The 23,460-nt window shown below is 44.9% G+C and overlaps 2 protein-coding genes across 2 annotated transcripts in view; both read left to right on the top strand.

Annotated features, from left to right (window-relative positions):
- Positions 1-384: 384 nt before the first annotated feature.
- The window catches only part of LOC147611042 (uncharacterized protein At4g14342), a 44,173-nt gene continuing 21,097 nt past the window's right edge, over positions 385-23,460 (top strand). Inside the window, exons 1-2 of the mRNA XM_086785686.1 lie at positions 385-547; positions 635-720. Of these exons, the coding sequence (XP_086641812.1) occupies positions 542-547; positions 635-720 (92 nt within the window). The 5' untranslated portion in view covers positions 385-541. The remainder of the gene's footprint in view (positions 548-634; positions 721-23,460) is intronic.
- Positions 17,306-20,185, top strand: LOC147611043 (uncharacterized). Its single transcript, XM_086785684.1, has one exon. It carries the CDS (start codon positions 18,101-18,103, stop codon positions 20,042-20,044), a length of 1,944 nt encoding a protein of 647 aa, XP_086641810.1. The 5' UTR covers positions 17,306-18,100; the 3' UTR covers positions 20,045-20,185.

Raw genomic sequence — 23,460 nt, 5'->3', positions numbered from 1 at the left:
AAGGCTTTCAATACAAAACCTAGCTCCCAAAGCACCATGTGGCTCGGAGGCATAGGTTGGTAAATCTCCCCTTAATATATACTAGTTATGCACCCGTGTACTATTGTGGTACTATCCCAACCCATGCACAGTTTGCCTCTTTGTACACTACTACCACGTGGCTAGAGGAGGAGGAGAGGGGGAGACGCTCGAGAGAGTGACATGTGGTAGGGGGAACAACTTGTGCTTAATAGAATAGATATTTGAATGGCATTCAATTAAAATAAATGTTTTTTTTTCCCTTCCCACACCTTTTGGGCTGTGGGTTCGAATCTACCGGTGGCATATATTTCAATACCAGCTCACCCCAAAAAAGAACGGCTGTGGGATGTCCGGCCGCGCGGACAGATGTGGTGTCCGCCTCTACTTCAATTCTGGGCAGGTTCACACGAAACCAGTCCGTCCGGGCAAAAGCGATTCGGGCGGGCTAAAGGGGCTATAAATTGGCTAGGCTTACAAAGCAGTCTTACCGTCGCACCTTCTCTTCATCTCGTAAATCAATATGCAGGTAAAGACCCATTTCTGCTTGCAATGAAATATATTTGACCCATATCACCTGTTGACCTACTTTTCGCATTTTGTTCGTTCGGCTTAGGCCAGCGATAGGTTCAACATCAACTCTCAGCTTGAGCATCTTCAAGCAAAATACGTTGGAACTGGCCATGCTGACTTAAATCGATTGTAAGAGCTCTTGAACTCTGACACAGCAATTCATTTTTTCATATCAGCCTTATTTGTATTGAGCATTATGCAATCAATGGCTCGTTTGATTAGTAATGGTACACACGCGCGCGTGCACACACAGAGAGAGAGAGAGAGAGAGAGAGAGAGAGAGAGAGAGTGTTTTAACGTCCTGAAAAATACCCAAAGTGTCTATGTGACCAAACAGGAATCCAATAGCTAGCTCCATGAGATATTGAACCGGAAAAACTGAGAGAGAGAGAAGGAAACAAAGAAAGTTATAGTAAACGTCTTCACAAGACCCAATGGGTCTATGCGACCTAAAGCGATGCAATAGTGTCCATGTAATCTCATCATGGTAGAAAAGAAAACAAAGACTAGAGCTATGAGCTGGGAATGTCAAATCCGAGCCATACGATACAAAATGGGATCATCATCATCATATAGCCTATGGAGCTAACCCCCAGGTAGAAGGAGGGGGCCATCAAGGATATCAAGCATGGGGGTAGCTTGTAGAAGGCTCTGCAGATTGAGAAGGTGGCTCTGTGGTATGAGAGAGAGAGAGAGACATGGTGGCAGAGCCCATTTGACATGAGGATGGAAAAAAGCAATGGTTGGGATTGCTCCTTGCTGGGCGGTAGTTGCCCCATTGGAATGGTGGGTATTGATGCATGTTCCCTTTATGGGTCCACCCTTAGGGTCTTTACATTTAATGTCATGAGGTGAAGGAAAATATTGGATACTTCCTAGTAGTCTTATGAAATTCATTCTAGTGGTGGCCACCATGCAATCCTCACAGCTATCCTAAAATAACTATTCAATTTTTGATAAAATTTTCAGAATCTACCGAGTGTGTTAGCCACAACCATGCAAACCCGTATACATACCATTTGCTGGTTATCACCGTAATACCCAACCATAAGTGGTGTTCCACAATTAGCTTTTGAGGATGGCTCATGGGACAGGTGGCCATTTTGGGCAAGTCTGAAGAGATCCGATGTTAATCCCTCAAAACGGACTCAAGAAGGCTTTTTGATAGGTCATGACCTAAATTTTAAAAGCCAAAGTGTGGGCTGGAGGGCCATATGGTCTTGACTAACTACAAGTTGTTCTATGTGACTAGGATCTGGATAGACAGGCTTCAAAATATTGTGAGGCTAAAGTCATCCTACAAATGCAAGGAAAAATGGGATGCCAATAATGTGAATATCTATAAGTCCTGAAAAAGGCATGCCCAAGTTGCTATGCTCATTGAAAAGGATGAGACTTGTCCCCATGTTACCCAATATTTTTTTGAAGTTCTTATGCATAATGAAGATTCTGATCATGTAACATGCCAGGCCGAAGCATGCTCGTTATGTGTTGCAAATAATGCTAATTAACAGACAAACTGATTATACACAAATATGGAAGATTTATTGAATGAACTATTAGTAACATTGATTGCTTAGGTTAGGACTTGATGTGGACTCAAGCTATTGCTACGTATTACTGTCTGTCCTTGGTTGCACCAAAGCTGTACAGGGCTGAAACCTACTGTGTTGGGCTACCAATTACTTGATCTTGGCTTGGGCTTGCTTTAATGTTGAGAACTAACCCTTTCTATGCTATTTATAGGTACAAATCTGGTAGTCAGTTTGTCTATTAGTGTAGGGCTGGTCAGCAAAAAGCCCCTTTTTATAATATTAGTTGGTGTGACTCTTTGGCGCATGGCTTGGACATGTGTGGAAACCTTGGGGATTGTCTGACGTGTAAGATTCCCCAAGATCTCCTAAACGCAACGAAAGACAACAAGATTTGTACCAAATCAAAGGAGTATAGGCTAGCTCACCTTCCAACGGTAGGTCAAAATCCATAGACCACCCCCGAGCCCAAGGGCTAAGGCTTGCGTGGACCTTGTCCCAGAGGCACATGCCTCCTGTTGTTCAACGGTCGACCACACCGGTAGGATACAATATATTAGAACACAATACAATGGTCCACTCAATAGGCCAATCCCACTTATATAGCCTTCGTTAACGTATAAATGGCCGTGGACTCATAAATAGCTCTTCGTAATGGTATAACACTTAATAGACGCCTTTACCCTTCTACTACACTAATCTTGAGGGTCTCCTAATTCCAAAGCGTGCGGGAGTCTTCAAGCTACTCATCGGTATACTGGCTTTGAAATATGTTAATCGAGCTTGCAAAAATTACAAAAAGTAATCTCTATCCCTAGTCCTTTTAATACTTTTGCAGGTCCTCAGAGAGCTACTTGTAGTGTTTCGTGTTGCGATTAGTAGCATACATACTTGCAGTATAGCTACATATCTTATAAGTTATTTCCAGCCCTCCAAACCGCCTTTGTACTCATACTCTTAATGGAAGAGCTCATGGAATGAGATGCTTCAACAAATGTCAAAGCGCTCTATTTATAGGGGCATGGGGGACTAGTCGGCGACATATCTGTTGGAGAGATGCTGCAGCCAAGCTCAAACACAAAGAAGTACAATTGTGACAGTACAAGGAGAGGCACACAAAGCAATGTTGTAGATTACATGATAAGTGCCAAAAGCACAATATAAGATGAACCCTATAATGAAATAAGGGTGGGTTCACATGTAGGGTGCATGGGGGAAAACCCCCTCTTATGAGGGTAAAAATTATCTCGGCTGGTCCTACTGGAGTTCACCCCTCATTGCCATGACATAGATGTCTACAAAACCCCTTGGAGTGATGATGTGAACATGTATAGGGAGATGGCAGATCAATCCCCAAAAGGCAACAAGCTCAAAGCTTTGCGAAAAGCTTCAAACTTTTCACAAGGAAGTGTCTTTGTGGACAAATTTGCTAGGTTATCATGTGTAGGCACATATACCAAGTTGATCTCCCCTACAGAGAGTCTTTCCATGACATAATGATAATGCATCTCAATGTGCTTTAGTGCGAGTATGAAACACTGGGTTCCTCACAACTGCCAATGTGCTTTGATTGTCAGTGAAAATGGTTGTGGAGGATGACTATCCAACACCCAAATTAGTCATAAGAAGGCGTTTGAACCAAATACACTCGACTGTAGCTAGAAAAGCTGCCTTGTACTCAGCTTCACAGCTCGAAGTGGCCATTGTTGGCTGCATCTTGGTGAGCCATGATATACATGAATCACTAAGACAGAAGCAAAAGCCACTAGTGGACACCCTAGTGTCGTAGCATCCAACCCAATCCGAATCTATAAAGGCATGAGTTGTGAATCACCCCCCCTCCCCCCGGTGAGATAGAACAATGTAAGGTGCTGAGTGCCCTATAAGTAGCGGAAAATTTTCTTGATAGCTTGCCAATGCCTGGAGCTTGGGCTATGCATAAACTTGCTCAACTGAGAGACCAAAACTGAATGTCTTGGCCTCGTGTTGCATAAATAAGTCAAGCAACCAACAACCTGTTGATATAATGTCTGATCAAAAGGCTCTCCAGAATCTTGAATGCTAAGCCTGGCACCTATCTCAACTGATGTAGACACATGCTTACAATTTCCAAGATCAAACCTTTTGAGTAGTCTCTATATGTACTTTGACTGTATTATGAGTCATGAGTATGCCATCATCTTGTTGTAAAAGATGAATGCCCAAAAATGACATTGATTGTAAACCGGCCTCTGATAAACCAAAGGGCGGTGGAACAAACATTTGCACATAAAACACTTCAACACCATTGAGGACCTAGAAAAGGAAAACAAATAGGGGGAGCTAGAGTGCTCCTGCAAAAAGTACACGGACACCGATTGGCCCCAAATCGCAGTGGCGCCCCTTGCGGTATTTCTTTAATTGATTATAAGAGCTTTGATTACAATATAAGGCTGGGAACTCAGCCGTCACAGTAGAACCCCTGAAGCCTGCAAAGAACTTGCATCTGGCTTCTAATCCACACGGCATCCACAAACAAGTCCCGCCATTGTTCATATCAAAAGACTCTCTCACATTGAGTCTGCATACAGAAGCTTTCTCCCATGATCAAGGCTGCCACAACCATCCATAGCCTCTCACACTATGAACAGCATCACACCCTGACACATCCAGTGCTTCTGCATCACAACACAGACTCCCAAACTGTCTCTCAAAAGAGAACTCGCATCACAGCACAGCATACCATACAGTCGACACACCTGTACAAACCCTCTCTACCTTCCAAGGGTACTATCCATCTCTGTCATGGATTCCCTGTCCCCTGTCCTATCAGTAGCAAGGCTGTACCAAACATGTGTCCACTTCTGTACCTTCTGCCTGCATGTGACCTATCTCCTGGAGAAACCCAAAAACATGTTTCTTCGAGAAAACCTACGACCTATTTCCACATGAAACCCTTAGGCCTGTTTCCCTTTGAAACTTCTGTCCTGTTTCCCATACATCTAGTTACCTGTTCCCTCGTGAAACATCTGGCAACATAGAGATTCCCATACTGTAGGTCCCCCTGTTCCTTTCTAGCAGGAAGAAAACAATCTGCTCCATGAGCACGCAGCCATGCGAGCTTGCATCACTCCCATGCCAAGAAACATAACCAAAAGACCTGTGCCTGTAGCCAAAAACCCAAGCACACCTAGCTGAATTTGCAGCCACACAAAAACAGCCCGTAAACTGTCCCAAAACAGTCCCGAATCCAAAGCTAAGAGAAGCTGAAAGTTCCATCAGTTGAACGCCATCGACATGATGTCTATGTTCATGGAAAAACAGCCTCTGACCACCTTTGTATCAAGAGAAACCAACCCTTGTCTACTCTTCAGTAGAGGGAGAGAGAGAAAGAGAAAAAGGAGGCCTGTGTCTCTGTTCTGTAGCACAGCACAGCAGCCAGCCCTTTAGTCTCCAAAAAGCATGCGCTTGAAGCTTCTGTAGCATAGCCTGCCTGCAGTCCTTCCAAAAAGCAAAGAAGAAAGAGAGATTCAGTAGGCGCCTGTTCTGTCCTGCCCGTACAGCTGTCCGTACAGCTGCCACGTGGACTGTACCTGCACCTGTACTTGACTGCGCCTGAATCTGCACCTGCAGCAGCCTGACCTGCCACGTGGACTGCACCTGCAGACAGCAGCCGTACACTACCTGCAGCAATCGTACAGTCCCTTCCATGCGCAGCCAACATACATCTTTAGGCGACCAGCCTTCCTCCGCGTAAAAGCACAGCCCTCCACAAGAGTTAGGCGCCTCCTTTTCCTGGCAGCCCCTCCTTTTTCCCAAAAAGCTCACACGTGGCCCCAAAATAGCTTATGGACCACGTTTTCTTTTATGAAGGGCTTTTAAAAAGATTACAAAGGTTTTTAAACCTTTTTAAGCTAAAATCTTTTTGGCCCCTTTCACACATGGGGTTATCCACACATGGGCTTCCATCTTCACTCCCACCTGATGCCATTCACACTGTCCACCATGTCCCCGTGCACATCTGCAGCTTGTCCAGAGAAAAACACAGGGTCATGACATACCCCCCTCTTGAAAAATGGCAAGCGTCCTCGATTGCACTCAATGGCACAGTAAAGCATCTCATGAGCAAAGACTCCCCATATGACAAAAACAATGGCCTTCCAATGCATCTAGGTGATAAAATAATCATCCTGCACAATAAGCCACACTATCCTCTTGCTTGTTCCTTCATAACCTACAGCAAAAGTCTAAAACCAAATGGAAACACGTTAACGGTGTTAGCCAAAAACAAAACCATGCATCATTCTACATATGGCACACATATGCATGACACACATATGCATTAGCAAACAATATGCTCCTCAAAATGCTCTACCTACTCCAAAGTAACAGTCTAAGGGCTGCTCGCAAGCCTTACGCCCATGGGCATCCCGCAAGACCCACGACTGAAGGTAAAACATGAGCATATGCAAGCACTCAATGCATCCAAACACTACATCCAGTAAGTACTTTCCCACATATGTCTCATGGCCATCCCGCAGGAGTTACACCCAATGGTGCATCCATGAACATAATAAAGCACTTGATGTATCATACCAACATACATGCAGCACATGACACAATGCAGAGTATTTCCCAATGTATTCTCAATGGTACCAGGATCCAATGGCACCAGAATACAAAAATACCTCTACCTCAAAAAGTGTATGCATACATGCACAAATAGAGTTCGATCCATATTTCCATGAACCAAACCAACTCTAGGACTGCTCGCAAGACTTATGTCCTCCATAGAGTTATCCATAGTTGCAGTTAGAGTTCCAGGTGCGCGCGACTGTGAACCATACTCAACCATCATCTCATGTGTCTAGAACACAATATCATAGAAGTCCCATAAGCAGATGTACTGTCAGCCTCAGTACCTTCGGGTGAATACAAAGATGTCACCAAGCGACTCCTAGATAACAAATGAGCCTGTCTGTAACAACAAGGGAGCGGAGGTGCTACCCCCCTCTTGAGCATCAGGCAATGCTCCAGACCTATGCTCTGCTGAACCTGAATGAGCCGTAACAAGAGTCGACTCCAACTCATAGGCATCAAGATAAAGCTGCAACTCCTCAGGTGAATCTGCTAAGTCACCCTCCTCCATCCACTGCGCATCCATCAGTGAACCTCCTCCATTCACTTCGTATCCATCAGTGAACAGCTCTTGAACTTCACAGGATAGCGACGGGAAACTTTACCCTGTACCTAATGTGCCAGTATCTGCTCAGGAATAAGAACCTCGTCAAGTTCCTCCACTTCCATCTGAGCCTCATCTGATACATCCTCAGGCACCCAAAACCTGCTTGCACTCCACCCAAGTGATAAGCACAAGTCCTCGATGAAGCATAGTAGATCACCACTGCTAAACATAGAAAGAAACTGTCTACCGAACCCATGAAGCCTCTATGAAGATACGACCGGTGACAAACTGACAATGTTTTGCACCATAACACTTCAACTGCTTCTTGTTCCTGGCCGACTACTTCTTGTCCTTGGTGTCTTTTCTCCTGAACTTCATCTTCAGCTCTTGCTCTTCACCTCATATAGGCAAAGACACAAAATCTTGTACTATGTCCTGCACTTCCTTTTCACTTTCCTCATGTTGAAGCTTTTGATGTGACAACCACGGGCTCGCCTCCTTGAGAAAGTCGACGATGTGTCCCGACCAAAGCAACCACGGACTCGCCTCCTTGAGAAAGTCGACGATGTGTCCCGACCAAAGCAACCACGGACTCGCCTCCTTGAGAAAGTCGACGATGTGTCCCGGCAACGGAACCTTGTAAACCGGCCTCTGATAAACCAAAGGGCGGTGGAACAAACATTTGCACATAAAACACTTCAACACCATTGAGGACCTAGAAAAGGAAAACAAACAGGGGGAGCTAGAGTGCTCCTGCAAAAAGTACACGGACACCGATTGGCCCCAAATCGCAGTGGCGCCCCTTGCGGTATTTCTTTAATTGATTATAAGAGCTTTGATTACAATATAAGGCTGGGAACTCAGCCGTCACAGTAGAACCCCTGAAGCCTGCAAAGAACTTGCATCTGGCTTCTAATCCACACGGCATCCACAAACAAGTCCCGCCATTGTTCATATCAAAAGACTCTCTCACATTGAGTCTGCATACAGAAGCTTTCTCCCATGATCAAGGCTGCCACAACCATCCATAGCCTCTCACACTATGAACAGCATCACACCCTGACACATCCAGTGCTTCTGCATCACAACACAGACTCCCAAACTGTCTCTCAAAAGAGAACTCGCATCACAGCACAGCATACCATACAGTCGACACACCTGTACAAACCCTCTCTACCTTCCAAGGGTACTATCCATCTCTGTCATGGATTCCCTGTCCCCTGTCCTATCAGTAGCAAGGCTGTACCAAACATGTGTCCACTTCTGTACCTTCTGCCTGCATGTGACCTATCTCCTGGAGAAACCCAAAAACATGTTTCTTCGAGAAAACCTACGACCTATTTCCACATGAAACCCTTAGGCCTGTTTCCCTTTGAAACTTCTGTCCTGTTTCCCATACATCTAGTTACCTGTTCCCTCATGAAACATCTGGCAACATAGAGATTCCCATACTGTAGGTCCCCCTGTTCCTTTCTAGCAGGAAGAAAACAATCTGCTCCATGAGCACGCAGCCATGCGAGCTTGCATCACTCCCATGCCAAGAAACATAACCAAAAGACCTGTGCCTGTAGCCAAAAACCCAAGCACACCTAGCTGAATTTGCAGCCACACAAAAACAGCCCGTAAACTGTCCCAAAACAGTCCCGAATCCAAAGCTAAGAGAAGCTGAAAGTTCCATCAGTTGAACGCCATCGACATGATGTCTATGTTCATGGAAAAACAGCCTCTAACCACCTTTGTATCAAGAGAAACCAACCCTTGTCTACTCTTCAGTAGAGGGAGAGAGAGAAAGAGAAAAAGGAGGCCTGTGTCTCTGTTCTGTAGCACAGCACAGCAGCCAGCCCTTTAGTCTCCAAAAAGCATGCGCCTGAAGCTTCTGTAGCATAGCCTGCCTGCAGTCCTTCCAAAAAGCAAAGAAGAAAGAGAGATTCAGTAGGCGCCTGTCCGTACAGCTGCCACGTGGACTGTACCTGCACCTGTACTTGACTGCGCCTGAATCTGCACCTGCAGCAGCCTGACCTGCCACGTGGATTGCACCTGCAGACAGCAGCCGTACACTACCTGCAGCAATCGTACAGTCCCTTCCATGCGCAGCCAACATACATCTTTAGGCGACCAGCCTTCCTCCGCGTAAAAGCACAGCCCTCCACAAGAGTTAGGCGCCTCCTTTTCCTGGTAGCCCCTCCTTTTTCCCAAAAAGCTCACACGTGGCCCCAAAATAGCTTATGGACCACGTTTTCTTTTATGAAGGGCTTTTAAAAAGATTACGAAGGTTTTTAAACCTTTTTAAGCTAAAATCTTTTTGGCCCCTTTCACACATGGGGTTATCCACACATGGGCTTCCATCTTCACTCCCACCTGATGCCATTCACACTGTCCACCATGTCCCCGTGCACATCTGCAGCTTGTCCAGAGAAAAACACAGGGTCATGACATTGACCCAGATTTGACATCTTAAATGATGAATGTAATTCAGTTGTGAAAACTGAAATTTGTTCCTCATCAAGGCCCGTGAGCAACATGTCATCAACGTACAAGATGGTAACCAAGAAACTATCCTAAGTACTCTTGACGTAGAGGGTACTTTCAGTAGGGCTGTTGTAGAAACCATGCGCAACCAAGTATGCATGAATCTTTTCATACCAAGCTGTAGGAGCCTGCTTAAGGCCATATAAGGTTTTCTTCAACTTGCATACTTTGCTTTCTTGCCCCTTTTGTGCAAAACCACGAGGTTGAGATATATATACCTCCTCGTGTAAGTCACCATTCAAGAAAGCAGCTTTAATGTCCGATTGATGTACATTCTATCCATGATGTGCTGCCAATGCAATGATGGACCGAAAGTCTCATCATAATCGATGCCCTTTTGTTGAGCATAACCTTTGGCAACAAGCCTTGCCTTGTAGCGGCCAACTCTACCATTTGCTTTTTGCTTCAACTTGTAAACCCACTTCGTACCAATGGCTTTTTGCCATAAGGCAAATCAACTATACCATGTATCATTTTTGAATATGGAGTCACACTTGTCCTGCATAGCATACATCCAATGATCATTTTCTTGCGCTTCCTCAAAGGAAACATGCTCCTCTTCCGTTGCACAAGGTGCTCATGAGAATGCATGGCCAGAACTAGCACGCGTTCTCCCTGGCAAAGGAGCCTCAACATGGCTTTCCCGTAAGGTTTGCAAAGGCCAACAAGGTATTGCTTTAGCTTTGTGCATGGCTCTCCTTTCCTTTGCCACTGCATCATCAACATCTGCATGACCAATGGCTCAATATCATGCAGGTTTGACTGCTGATTTTCAGCTGTTATGGGCTGATTTTTGGCATGTATGGGCTGATTTCCAGCCATCGGCCATAGGCTGTGGCATGTGCACAGAGTGTATCTACCGCGTGTAACACGCACACAAGACTAGCTTCGAGGCTTGGGGAAGCTTGGAGCTAGGCAGGCTGATTGGCGAGCTGGGCTAGGGAGAGACTGACGGGTAGGCACCCAAGTATGGACGAGCGGGCGCCTGATGACCGGCCAAGAGCCTATAAAAGGGTGGCCAAGGTTAGTCAATTGTTCATAGAGTCTCGCGAGTCTTTGCAAGAGCTCTATGGTTAGGAGCCTGGATCTAGTGCAGATGTGCACCTGCTTCATGCAGCCGAGGCCGGCAGTAGTCTCGAGACTTGCGAGGGTAGCTCCGTGGCGGTATGGGACGTCATGGGGTAGAGATTGGTCGGTGCGTCTTGCTAGTTAGTTCAGCTTGTGGCTCGGGGGGATAGCCAAGACTCGTGGGTTTTGCCCACGGTTGTCATGGTTGGGTGGTGAGTCAGGCCTGCACCCCCTTTACGTTGTTTGGCTTTGTTTTGGAGGTTTTGAGTCTTGTTTTAGGAGCGCTCTACGAGGAGATCCGTGGGGATTTGACAATGGTATCAGGGCATGCCTCAAAGAGCGTGCAAGTCGGTAGTAGGTAGAGAAGAATGAGGTCAAAGGAAGAGGTATGAGTTCGAGATGACTGCTGTTTTTTCGTGTATACTGCTGTTTTTTCAGAATTCAGCATATAGTATTATGTTTGCATCGTTGGAACCTAGGTTGGGTTTTGGTCTTGCAAAGAGTCGATTTGAACTCCATATGAAGACAGTTATTGGCAAGGAGAGAAGCAAAAGACTACTGTGAATCAACAAGTGATAGAGAAAAGCAAGCGCCTGTCGGCTGTGTGAACCAGTCGCTCGGCAGTGTGAACAGCGAGAGAAAGAGAGAGCGGGAGATGTCGGTTGTGCGTAGAAGCAAGCAGCAAGTTCAGTCGAACCCGTCGGGCAGCATGCGTGCAGAAGCATCGCACCTTGGTGACGCCGTTGCTGTTTGTGGGTGACGACAAAGGTTTCCTGTAGTCGCTAGGTTTTGTGGTAGCCGATTGTGCCATTTTTTGAAGCCCAGTTTTTTTTAGCGCCACGTTGCTTTTAGCCATCATTTTTTTTTAATAAAAGGGCACGTTGCTTTTTGTTAAAAAAAAAACCTGTAGCGTGGGGTTAAAAATAAATAAATCGAAGAGCGTGTTTTTTTTATAAAAACAAAACGTGTGGCTTTTCATAGGTTATATGTGACTTTTGTGTGTGGCCTATGTGTTTTTTTAGTGTGGCTTTTACAAGCCTTCTATGTGGCTTTTATAAAAGCCATCTAGCATATTTTATATAAAAAAAAACACACAAAAGCCATACAAAAATCACAGCGCTTTTAGGGGGGCTTATAAAATACCCCTAGAGTGGGATTCTAGCCACACATCTCCTTGAGCTCTCTAGCACTATTCCTTGCTTCCAGCCAAGATTTTCTCACTTTCCCTCTTCAAGATGTCGACCCAAGAATCGGAGATGGAACCCGTTCTCGAACGTGAAGACCTACCAGCTACCGAGGCCGCTGATGGTGATCTTTTTGAAGATTTTGTAACTAAATCTGATTTTTAGGAGATTAAAGTTACTTTCGAAGCTTCTTTCTCCGAGCGTTAGGCACAAGTCGCCACGCAGATGCAGGCTTTACAGAATTTCATCTCGTTATTGATCACTACCCTGTCTACTCTTACGGGCATGGATACCTTGGCATCTGCTTTAGGCCCCGACATTACTCCGGAACAGTTTGGGGGCGAGCAAAAGTAGCGTACCAAGGAGATTGTGGACACATGGCTACATAAGTGGCAGGTCCACTTCTAGTTTCATCCATATGGCGATGACAAAAAGATTCAGTTAGCAGCAGGTTTCCTCTCGGGCAAAGCTTTGCTTTAGTGGAAAGAACTCGAACCTAAACCAACAACGTGGGCACAGTTAGAAGAAGTCTTCAAGAAAGAATTCCTTAAGAAGGAGGATGACTACGATATAGTTGCTTAGTTTGCCAGTTTGACCATGATCTCGTAGAACCTCACTTATGAGGTCTACCTCCAGAAATTTAGAGACTTGCAGATGAAAGCTACAAAGATGGATTCTGCTACTCTTTTGGGTTTCTTTGTAACAGGTTTACCCGACTCGTACTGTTTACAAGTCAACAATAACGAATGTAAAACTTTGGACGAGGCCATTCAGTCTGCTCGTATTTATGACGATATGATGGTCTCTTTCAAAACCAAATCCGTAATCGAGCAGGGGAACAAGCACAAAAGAAAATTCACTGCGTCGATGGCTAGCATGACAGAAGGAAAGTCTTTGGACCAACTTTCGAAGAATTCTACTTCGACTCCAGCAAAGAAAAACCGTCTTCTCAAGGCTTTGAAGCTCAAGGAGGAGGGACGTTGCTTCATCTGTGAAGAAAAAGGATATATGTGTAACGAGTGCCCGAAGAAGAAGGGTGATAAGACTAACGCAGGACCCAAGACGAAGGCAGCCAACTAGTTGTCTTTGACAGGTACTTCAGTCACTCTGCTTTCTCGCCCGAGTTCATGTTCTGATTGTCTGTTCAACTCTAAAGTTTTTGGCTTGCACGATCTTCTCCGAGTTTATGGAGAAGTGAATGGCTATAGAATCTACATTCTTATGAACCCCGGAAGCTCACACAACCTTGTTGATTACACACTTGTGCAGAAATTGGATCTGGAAACAATGCCTAGTGATCATACCTACGAGGTACGCCTACTTTTACGTCGGCAAGTGTGGGATCGTAAGGTGGAGAAGCTACCAACCCGGATTCAGGACTATGAAGGTGTTATGTTGCACCTAGAGCATGTAGACTTGCTATTAGGGATTGAGTGGTTTAAGACCCTTCAAGTCCAGGTAGATTGGTCTAGTCATACTTTTCTTTTGAACATAGGAACATCCAGTATTGTATCTTAGGTGATGGTATACATCTCTCTCAGGGACCTCTTGTAAATACCGTTGATTTTGGAAATATAATGGATTCTTCTTTGTATATTGCTTTCCACCGTGTCTTGATTCCACTTTCTTCATTTTTCATACCTACTATAGTTGTCAATGAATTAAGTGTATTTGAAAGCAAAGAATTAAAGAAGTTACTTGATTCGTTTCAAGATGTATTTCCTAAGGAGCTGTCAGCGGGCTTACCACCCGAAAGGGCAGTGGATCATCATATTGATCTAGCCCCTGGTGCTCAACCTATTAGCATTCCGCCTTACAGGATGAGCCAGGCTGAGGAAGATGAGTTGGTCAAACAACTCGCAGATTATTTGAGGATGGGCTAGATCCGTCCAAGTAAATCACCTTGGGTCTGTGTTACTTACGAGAAAGAAGGACAACACCTGGCGAATGTGTGTAGATTACAAGAGATTGAACAAAGTGACAATCAAGAACCGCTATTCTCTCCCTAGATCAAATGACCTAATTGATCGTTTAGTTGGAGCGATAATTGACTGTTTAGTTGGAGCAAAGTATTTCACAAAGAGATTTACGTATTGGCTATCACCAGATATGTATTTATGAAAGGCACGTCGAAAAAACCGCCTTTCAAACTAGGTATGGCCATTCCGAGTTTCTCGTATTACCTTTTGGGTTTACCAATGCTCCAGTCATTTTCTAGCAATGATGAACGATCTTTTTCGTAAACATTTGGGGAAGTTCGTGGTTGTGTTCTTAGATGATATTTTAGTATATAGTCGTAATCTTGAGGATCATGTTAGACACCTCACGATTATCTTGACTATTTTAAAGAATCGACTGTAGGCTAAATTAAGTAAATGTGAGTTTTTTAATGACGGAAATCATTTACTTGGAACACAAGATCACAAGAGACGGGTTGAGCATTGACTATGACCGAGTTCAGAGGGTTTTGGCCTGGTCTATATCGCAGACAGTGAGACAACTTCGTTCTTTTCTCGGTTTTGTTGTTTTTCTTTGGAAATTTGTGTGGGAGTACTCTCAGCTCACACTACCGATGACCGACTTGTTGAAAGGTCGTGGACGTAAGTCGAAGCAGTCTGTCTCTTGGAATAACGATTTGGATATGGCCTTCAGAGTTTTGAAAGATAAAGTCAAGGAATTCCCTACATTAGCACTGCCCGATCCTAGTCAGCCTTATGTTCTTGAGACTGACACGAGTGACTATGCGATCAGGGCTGCTCTATTCCAAGATGGTAGACCTGTTGCTTTCGAGAGTCGAAAGCTGGACGACACTCAATCTCGTTGGCCAACCCTTGAGAAGGAGCTTTATGCTGTCATTTACGCTCTCAAGGTTTGGAGGCATTATTTTTATGGCTCCAAGTTTGTGGTATTGACTGATCATTAGTCAATCAAGTATGTGTGTGATGCGGATGATTTGAGAGGACGAAAAGCTAGATGGGCAGAGTTAATGCAAGATTTTGATTTTGAAATACGCTATCGAAAGGAGTCCATGAATAGTGTAGCAAATGTGCTTAGTCGGATCATAGAGGTGAATACTTTGTTGTTCATCGAGATTTTCACTGACTTATTTCAGTCATTGAGAGGACTTTGCAAGACTGATAGTTATTTTGGTCTATATTGGTAGAGGATCCAGGACGGGAGCTCATTGATTGACCAAGACGCAGTGACTGAGCAGTCTACCATTCGGGTTGCGGGAGGCCAGTGGATGATTCGGAATGGTTTGCTGTTTCGTAATGACAAAATTTGTGTACCACATGTCTCGGACATTAGGTCCAAGATTCTTAAGGAGTGTCACGACGCTCCTTCTGTTGGACACCCTGGGGTACATAGGACATTAGCTTTAGTAAAATACACTTTCTATTGGCCAAAGATGAAAGGGTATGTAGAAGGTTATGTCCTCAAGTGTCAGGTTTGTCAAGTCAATAAAGCTGAACGCTTTAGACAGGTTGGGATGTTGTATCCTTTGCAAATCCCAGGTAATAAATGGAAAAGTATTTCCATGGATTTTATTACCGGATTGCCAAGAATATATCAAGGCCACGATTCTATTTGGGTTATGGTGGACCGCTTGACAAAAATGGCTAGATTTTTACCTACTCGGAAGACTGTTACAACTATGCAATTAGCAAGGCAGTTTATCGAGCAATTGTTTAGACTATATGGTTTACCGCAGGACACAGTCAGTGATAGGAACTCTAAGTTTACAAGTGATTTTTGGAGGTTTGTTTTTGAGAAGTTGGAAACAACTTTGAATCTGAGTTCCTCATATCATCCTCAATCTGACGGTCAAATTGAAAGGGTGAATCAAACTTTGGAGGACATGCTTCGTGCATATGTCTCCAAAAGATAAGGTTCATGGGAAGATTATCATCCTATGTTAGAATTTGCATATAACAGTACTAAGCATACGAGTACAGGTTTTAGTCCTTTTATGCTTATGTACGGATTCAACCTAGATCAGCTGTTACCGTGGGATTTTTAGGACTTCAACATGATGCAGCGTGTATTTTTTTGCAAGATATGCAAGAAATGTTACAAGTTGCAAAGGAATCTATTAGAAGTTCTCAAGATAGATAGATTTTATTCTAATAGACATCGTTCATCTAGAGAGTTCTCTGAAGGAACGATGGTGTATTTGCGAGTTCCAAAAGATTCTGAGACTTTATTGACGGGTTGATCTCCGAAATTATCCCCTAGATACTGCGGACCATTTCGGATTACACGTCGGATTGGGTCAGTTGCATATGAATTGACTTACCTTCTCATGTGAAAGTTCATCCCGTATTTCATGTCAGTAGACTTAAGGAAGTATTGGGTGGAACAAACCAATTAGTTACTCCTCAAGAAATCATAGATGTCAAATCGGAAAAGATTCTTGGATTTCGTGAAAGACGATTACGGAATACGCTACTCACGGAATACAAGATCAAGTGGAAGGATCGTGTTGAGGACGCTACATGGGAGACATTGACTACCCTTCAGAGGAACTACCTTGGGTTTTTACTGAGCTCAAGAGTGAGCTCTTAGAGAAAGGGGAGTATGTCATGTGCACAGAGTGTATCTACCGTGTGCAAAACATGCACACAAGACTAGCTTCGAGGCTTGGGGAAGCTTGGAGCTAGGCAGACTGATTGGCAAGCTGGGCTAGGGATAGATTGACGGGCGGGCACCCAAGTATGGACGAGCGGGCGCCCAAGTGTGGATGCCCGATTACCGGCCAAGATCCTATAAAAGGGTAGCAAGGTTAGTTAGTTGTTCATAGAGTCTCGTGAGTCTTTGCGAGAGCTCTATGGTCAGGAGCCTAGATCTAGTGCAGATGTGCACCTTGCTCATACAGTCGAGGCCGGTAGCAGTCTCGAGACCCACGAGGGTAGCTCAGTGGCGGTATGGGATGTCACGGGGTAGAGATTGGTCGGTGCATCTTGTTAGTTACTTCAGCTGTGGCTCAGTGGGGACAGCCAAGACTTGTGGGTTTTGCCTATGGTTGTCATGGTTGGGTGGTGAGTCAGGCCTGCATCCCCTTCACGTTGTTTGGCTTTGTTTTGCAGGTTCCGAGTCTTGTTTCAGGAGCGCTCTACGAGGAGATCCGTGGGGATTTGACAAGCTGTGTCCAAATGCCCAATACCTCAGTAAATGTGTACCGTACAAAGGAAGAAGAGTATCAAAGATATCCTGTGAGCCTATATGTGGTTGCTGTGTTGCAGGAAACGTGGGACGAAGGACAGGAAACGTCGTTTCCACGTTTCCCAAGCAGCTACGCGTTTCCTATAGCTGGAAACGGCTGGGAAACGCTTGATTTTAGTACTCTCTTTTAAAAAACACGTGGCAGGCCAAAAAGCGAAAAGAGCAGCTGCGAATTAAAAAAAAAACGAACCGGGCCCAATATTAATAAAAAACGAGTCGCCTTCAAAGCGCCGCGCCCTGCACACACTCTGCGTGGAGTTAATGAACCCACAAGCCCACAAAGAGAACGACTGAGCCAGAGCATTCCACGCTTCACATTCCGCAGGTTTATCGTGAACCTTGAAAACGAGGGCCCGTTTTTTTAAAAAGCCCGTTTGTGGATTTTCTTAAAAAAGCCCCGTTTTAATAAAATTAAAATACTGAGCCTGCGCTCTCTGTGAGACACTTACGCGCACACAGCTCTCTCTCGTTCCCCCCTCTCTCTCTCTCTCTTTACCCCCTTCCCACCCCTTTCCATGCAAGCACAGGAGGAGCCCCCTTGCCTTTGCTTAAACTGTGCACCCCAACCTCCTTGCATTTGCTTTAACTGTGCGCCAAGAAGGACCATTTTCGAGCCTTGCAAATGTCCCCTTGATCCTGAATACCACCTTACTCTCGCAGATGCTATTCGCCATAGAGCCTTAAAATGCAAATGCATCAATTTAGTTTCTGTCCCTGAGTGGCTTTGCTCGAAACAGCTTCAATTGGAGCAAACTCGCAGGCTTAGAAGGAGAAGAGCCCCTCTTTTTTGCTAACTTCCAATTTCAACCATGTTCTCTTCTTCTTCTTCTGTGGTCCCCCTTATCACGCCCTTCAAGCCTAAAGCACCTCATGCTCCCGAGCCATTGTGGAAGTATGTGACTGAGAATGCAGCATTTGGAAAGGGGGGCAGCAAGAAATGGGAATGTTCTTTTTGCAAAACAAATTTTGCAGGCTCCTATCCGCGAGTACGGGCCCATTTACTCGGCATCAAGAACCAAGGCATCCAAGTGTGCTGCAAGGTGTCGACTGAAAATCGAGCAAACATGACTCGAGAAGACCATGAGAGCGCTATCAAGAAGCAAAAGACTGGCAACAATCTAGTCAACAAGAAGCATACAATGCAACCGTCCGTGGAAGGTATGTTCAAGAATGCATCTCGAGAGGAAGTAGATGAGGCCGTTGCTCGATGCTTTTATGCATGTGGTATGCCGTTTTATTATGCACGGTCTCCTTATTTTCATGACATGGTGGGTGCAATAGCGTCTTTTGGTAAGGGTTACAAAGCCCCAAACTATGAGAAGCTTCGCACCACACTCTTGGACAAGGAAAAAGACAGGGTTTGCAGTCGTCTCTCGGGGGTAGAGGCTTCATGGCCACACTTTGGGTGCTCCATTGTGTCTGATGGATGGACAGACACCGCAAAGAGGCCCTTGATTAATTTTATTGTCTCCAGTGCTCGAGGTGTGGTATTCAAGAGATCCATCGATACATCCGGGAGCCAAAAAACAGGGGAGTTTATTGCAGAAGCTCTTTTGGACATCATTAGGGAGGTTGGTGTGGACAATGTGGTGCAAGTAATTACAGATAGTGCTGCCAATTGCAAGCTTGCAGGTCACTTGGTGGAGCAAGCATATCCCCATATTTTTTGGACACCATGTGCAACTCATTGCTTGAATCTTCTACTGAAGGACTTGGTCCTAATCGAGTGGATGGATCGAGCTATCACCCAAGGCAAAGAAGTCCAGCAGTTCATTTCAAATCATGATGCAACAAGGGCCATGTTCAGCAAACACTCCAAGCTCAAGCTCATTAGGCCAGGTGATACTCGATTTGCTTCAAACTTCATGATGTTGCAGAGATTGGTGAAGGTGAAGAGTCCCTTGAAGCAGCTAGTCACAAGCGAGGAGTGGGATGCATGGAAGAGAAACAACGAGTATGCTTTGCACATAGAGATGCAACTCTTGTCTACTCCTTTTTGGGAGGACATAGAGAAGTATGTCAAGGTCTTGTGGCCGGTCATGGCAATGCTTCGTATGGTGGATAGAGATGAACCGGTCATGGGTACGGTTTATGAGGGCATTGATCAGATGCTAGAGAAAATCAAGGAGATATTGAAAGAATACATAGATGGCAACAACGAGTACGAGGAGATTCGGGTACTTGCACAAGAGCGTTGGGAAATGCTTCATTCTCCTCTTCATGCAACAGCTTATGTCCTCAACCCAATGTGGTTTACGAAGCGACCATACAAGGACAAGGATGTGATGAAAGGGTGGAGAAAGACGTTGGATAGGGTGGGCAAAGATGAAGATGAGAAGACAGAGTACAAAGCACAATTGTCACAGTACATTGGACTACAAGGGGATTTTGCAGAGTCTTCAGCTTTAGCAGACATGCAAAAGCTTTCTCCTATTGCATGGTGGGAGAACTATGGTACAGGTACTCCTATGTTACAGAGATTGGCTATTCGTGTCTTATCTCAAGTATCTAGTGCTTCAGCATGTGAGAGAAATTGGTCCACCTATGGCTTCATACATTCCATGAAGCGGAACCGGCTGGGTCATACGAAGGCAGATGACTTGGTCTTTGTGCACAGTAATCTTAGGCTCATATCACGGAAAGAGCCCTCTTATTCTTCAGGTCCATGCCAGGCATGGGATGTATTAGAGGAGGATTCTATATATGAGTGTTTTGAGGATCAGTTTGAAGATGAAGGTGTACTTCCCATGTAAACAATTTCTATCTTGTAGAATGATTGATTAATGAAATTCAGCCATGATGGTCTTCCATTGTTCTGCTTTGTTTTTCATCTTTTAATGGTGCTTACCGGTCAATAATTGAATTTGTACATGTACTTTAATTTTTTTGTAAAAAGATATATTTGTACTTCTATTTTTTTACCTTAAACTTGAGCCTACCCCCGACGTTTCCTAGTAATTGAGTTTGGCGTTTCCAAACGTTTCCCGGGTCTTGCCGTTTCCTACCAGGAAACGTTTCCTGCAACCCAGTGTGGTTGTTCTTTGCACTCAAGCAAGGGCTGTGATTCTCCACAAAACCACATTTATGCTAACCTTAATCTGTTGTGAGGTAGGATGGTAGAGATGCCCCTTGCTCTCTGTATTGTAGCCCACAAAAATGCATTTCACTGCCTTATCATCAAGCTTCGTGCGATGTTGAGGCACGAGCATAAGCCAAGCATCCAAAGACAAGCATATGTACAGTTTATGCATACAGATGATGGCATTGTTATGCAACAAACTAAGTACATAAAAAGTTTGCTAAAAAGGTTTCACATGGATGAATGTAAGCCCATTTCTACTCCAGTAGAACCAGGTGTACGGCTTACTATGCATGATATTGGAGAGCCTTTTGAGGCCGGCATTTACAGCCAGGCAGTGGGATGTCTCATTTACTTGTGTAACACGAGGCCAAACATATCTTTTGGGGTGTCTTTGTTGAGCAAACTCATGCACAGCCCAGGCACAAAGCATTGGCAAGCAGTCAAACGCATTTTTCGTTATCTTCAGGTTTCCTGGATCTTGGTTTGTTCTATCCTAGGGGAGGTAGCTTGCAGCTTTATGCATACAGTGATTCAGATTGGGCTGGTGATTATGATACCAGGCAATCCACCAGTGGGAATTGTTTTTTTCTTGGCAGTTCATGCAATCTTGGTTGAGTAAAAAGCAACCCATTGTTGCCACATCTACTTGTGAGGCTGAGTACAGGGCAGTCTTCACAGCTACAGTAGATTGTGTATGGTTGAGGAGACTATTGGCTGATCTTCGTGAGTGTCAGCAGACATCCACCACCATTCTCGCTGATAGCCAGAGTGCTATGGCTGTGGCACGAAATCCAGTATTTCATGCACGTACCAAGCACATTGAGATTCATTATCACTATGTCAGAGAGAGGCTACATGCAGGGGAAATCAGTTTATCTTACTGCCCTACACAGGATAATGTTGCAGATCTATTCACAAAGGCTTTACCTCGAGAAAAGTTTAAAGCTTTCCGCAAAGCTTTGGGCTTACTCTCATACAGAGAGTGATCTGCTACCTTGTACAGGTTCACACTTCCACTATAGGGGGGATTTGTAGGCATATGCTCACTTATGGTAGTGCTATGTGTGAACAGGGCTTAACCAAGGGCACTTTTTCCCATGTGGTTTTTCCCCTTGGATATCAAGTGTGAAAGGACACTCTACCTATAATATTTTGTACTTATATAATAGGTTGTGGCACACATGCAAGGGTTGACTTGCATTTTGTTTCTTTCTCTCCCTCTCATTTTCTGTGTGTGAGCTTCTCTATCCTGCACCTAACCCTAATGTGCAGGTTTGTGTGTGTGAGTGTGTGAGTCCAACACCAACAGCTTTGTATACTGAAAACAAGTTTTTGGAAATTCGTTACATGCAGAACATCATGTAAGGTGGTAGAGGAATGCAAAGAAACATTACCAACACCGGTGACAGAAAGCGAAGAGTTGTCGCTGATACGAACTGAAGAAGAGATAGTCTGGTAGTCCTCCAAGATATGAGCTTGATTGGTCATGTGGGCAGAAGCACCACTATCACCAACCCATTCCACCGCTTTAGGTGTGACACTAACCTCTTCAGGAGAAGTTATATCTGTGATCACGAGGAATGAATCCTTTGAAGAAGTGGATGAATCTGTGACTGCCATGTATGCAACTTTGGCTGATCCCTCCTCTCAAACTTTGCCTTTATTTTTGGTGTTGTCCTTGTCAGATGCTTTAGAAGCATCCTGGGCTTTATACTTGGCTTTTGCTGCTCGAGAATCATCACGATGAGCAAAGCAACGAGCCTCATTATGACCTGTCCTGCCACAATAATCACATTGATTGCTTTTGTCCTTGGATTCCTTAGAATCCTGTTTACCCTTGCCTTTGCCTTTGTTTTTGTTGTTGTTGTTGTTGTTGTTGTTGTTGTTGTTGGAGTTCCCTTTTCCACCTTTGCCTTTGCCCTTGTTAGAGGCAACAAAAGCAGACTCTGACTTGCCTTTTCTGCGAAGCATGCACTTGTCGTGGAGATACCTCATGACTTTCTCAAAAGGGGGGAGAGGATCACGGAAATAAATATTAATCCTTGAAAGAATCAAAGGAAGCAGGAAACTTACCAAGAAGTTTATGGATGGGATTGTTGATGGTGCTCTCGTACCGCTCAAGTTGTAGCTTGATACGGGAAAACTCTCCAATCTTCTCAATCAGGTTATCTGACTCAGTGATGGTAAGCTTCTCCAGATCTGACTCCAATTTGGCAATCTTCACTGTTGAAACTCTCCCATACCACCTCTAGATCTCTGCTAAACCATAATCCACTGTGGTGGCCCCATGTCTGTGTGGAAAGCAAGTAAAGCCACTGGCAAGTGGATACCTCTCTAGGCCATTTAAAATGGCCAGCCCATGTGCAGTCCCCATCTCCAAGAGGTATCTCCCATACTCAGTACACTCCACCTCATCCTGTGATCTCCGGGTCAAACACATCTCCTCCACATCTATATCTCTCAATATCTCCTCCGAAGTGTCCTGAGCCGGTCGAGCATTAAAGTCCCCAAGTATGATAACATCTCCCTCCCTGGAGAACTCCCATATGTCCTCAACTAGAATCATATATGGAGATTGCCCCTTGGGCGCTGCATAATGAGATGTGCTAGGTGGAAAGTAACATATAGCAATGTATAGGGGTCTACCCTCATCTGCCCGCACTCTGACCCACATGTACCTCGCGCTCTCATCACGGCGCATAACATGGATGAGTGGCTGAAGCTCCTCTCTAAAAGGAACTGCAACTCCTCCGGATCCGCGACCACCATGCTTGAACGGGCCTCCTGTCTACAAGTCGTCTCCCATCTGTATCCCGCCACTCTCGGTAATGTGCTGCCTGGGGCCTGATGTGTCTCCGAGTAGAAGATGATGTCCCTATCTCTGCAGCTGTCCTCAAAGGCCCCCACATCCAGTCTCAATGCTCCGTTGCAGTTCCATAGGGCAAGTCTCAGGCTGGTCCCATAGGTCTCGCACCGTCAGGTGGTGCGTCTCTCTAGTATCACCACTCTGCCTCCTCTGTAAAATGCTAGCTTCCCTGTTTCTCTGGCTGCCCTAATCTCCGGCATGCACTCCCTCATATGTGCTAG

The sequence above is a fragment of the Cibotium barometz genome, chromosome 48 (genome assembly GCF_041138505.1).
Source record: "Cibotium barometz isolate CiBa-2024 chromosome 48, ASM4113850v1, whole genome shotgun sequence".
NCBI classification, from domain to species: Eukaryota; Viridiplantae; Streptophyta; class Polypodiopsida; order Cyatheales; family Cibotiaceae; genus Cibotium; species Cibotium barometz.
Note: the sequence above shows the minus strand (reverse complement) of the source record. Positions and strands in the feature narration are given on the sequence as shown.

What these genes read in the sequence shown, in the direction of transcription:
- LOC147611043 (XM_086785684.1), top strand. Translation starts at nt 18,101, where the DNA reads ATGTTCTCTTCTTCTTCTTCTGTGGTCCCCCTTATCACGCCCTTCAAG.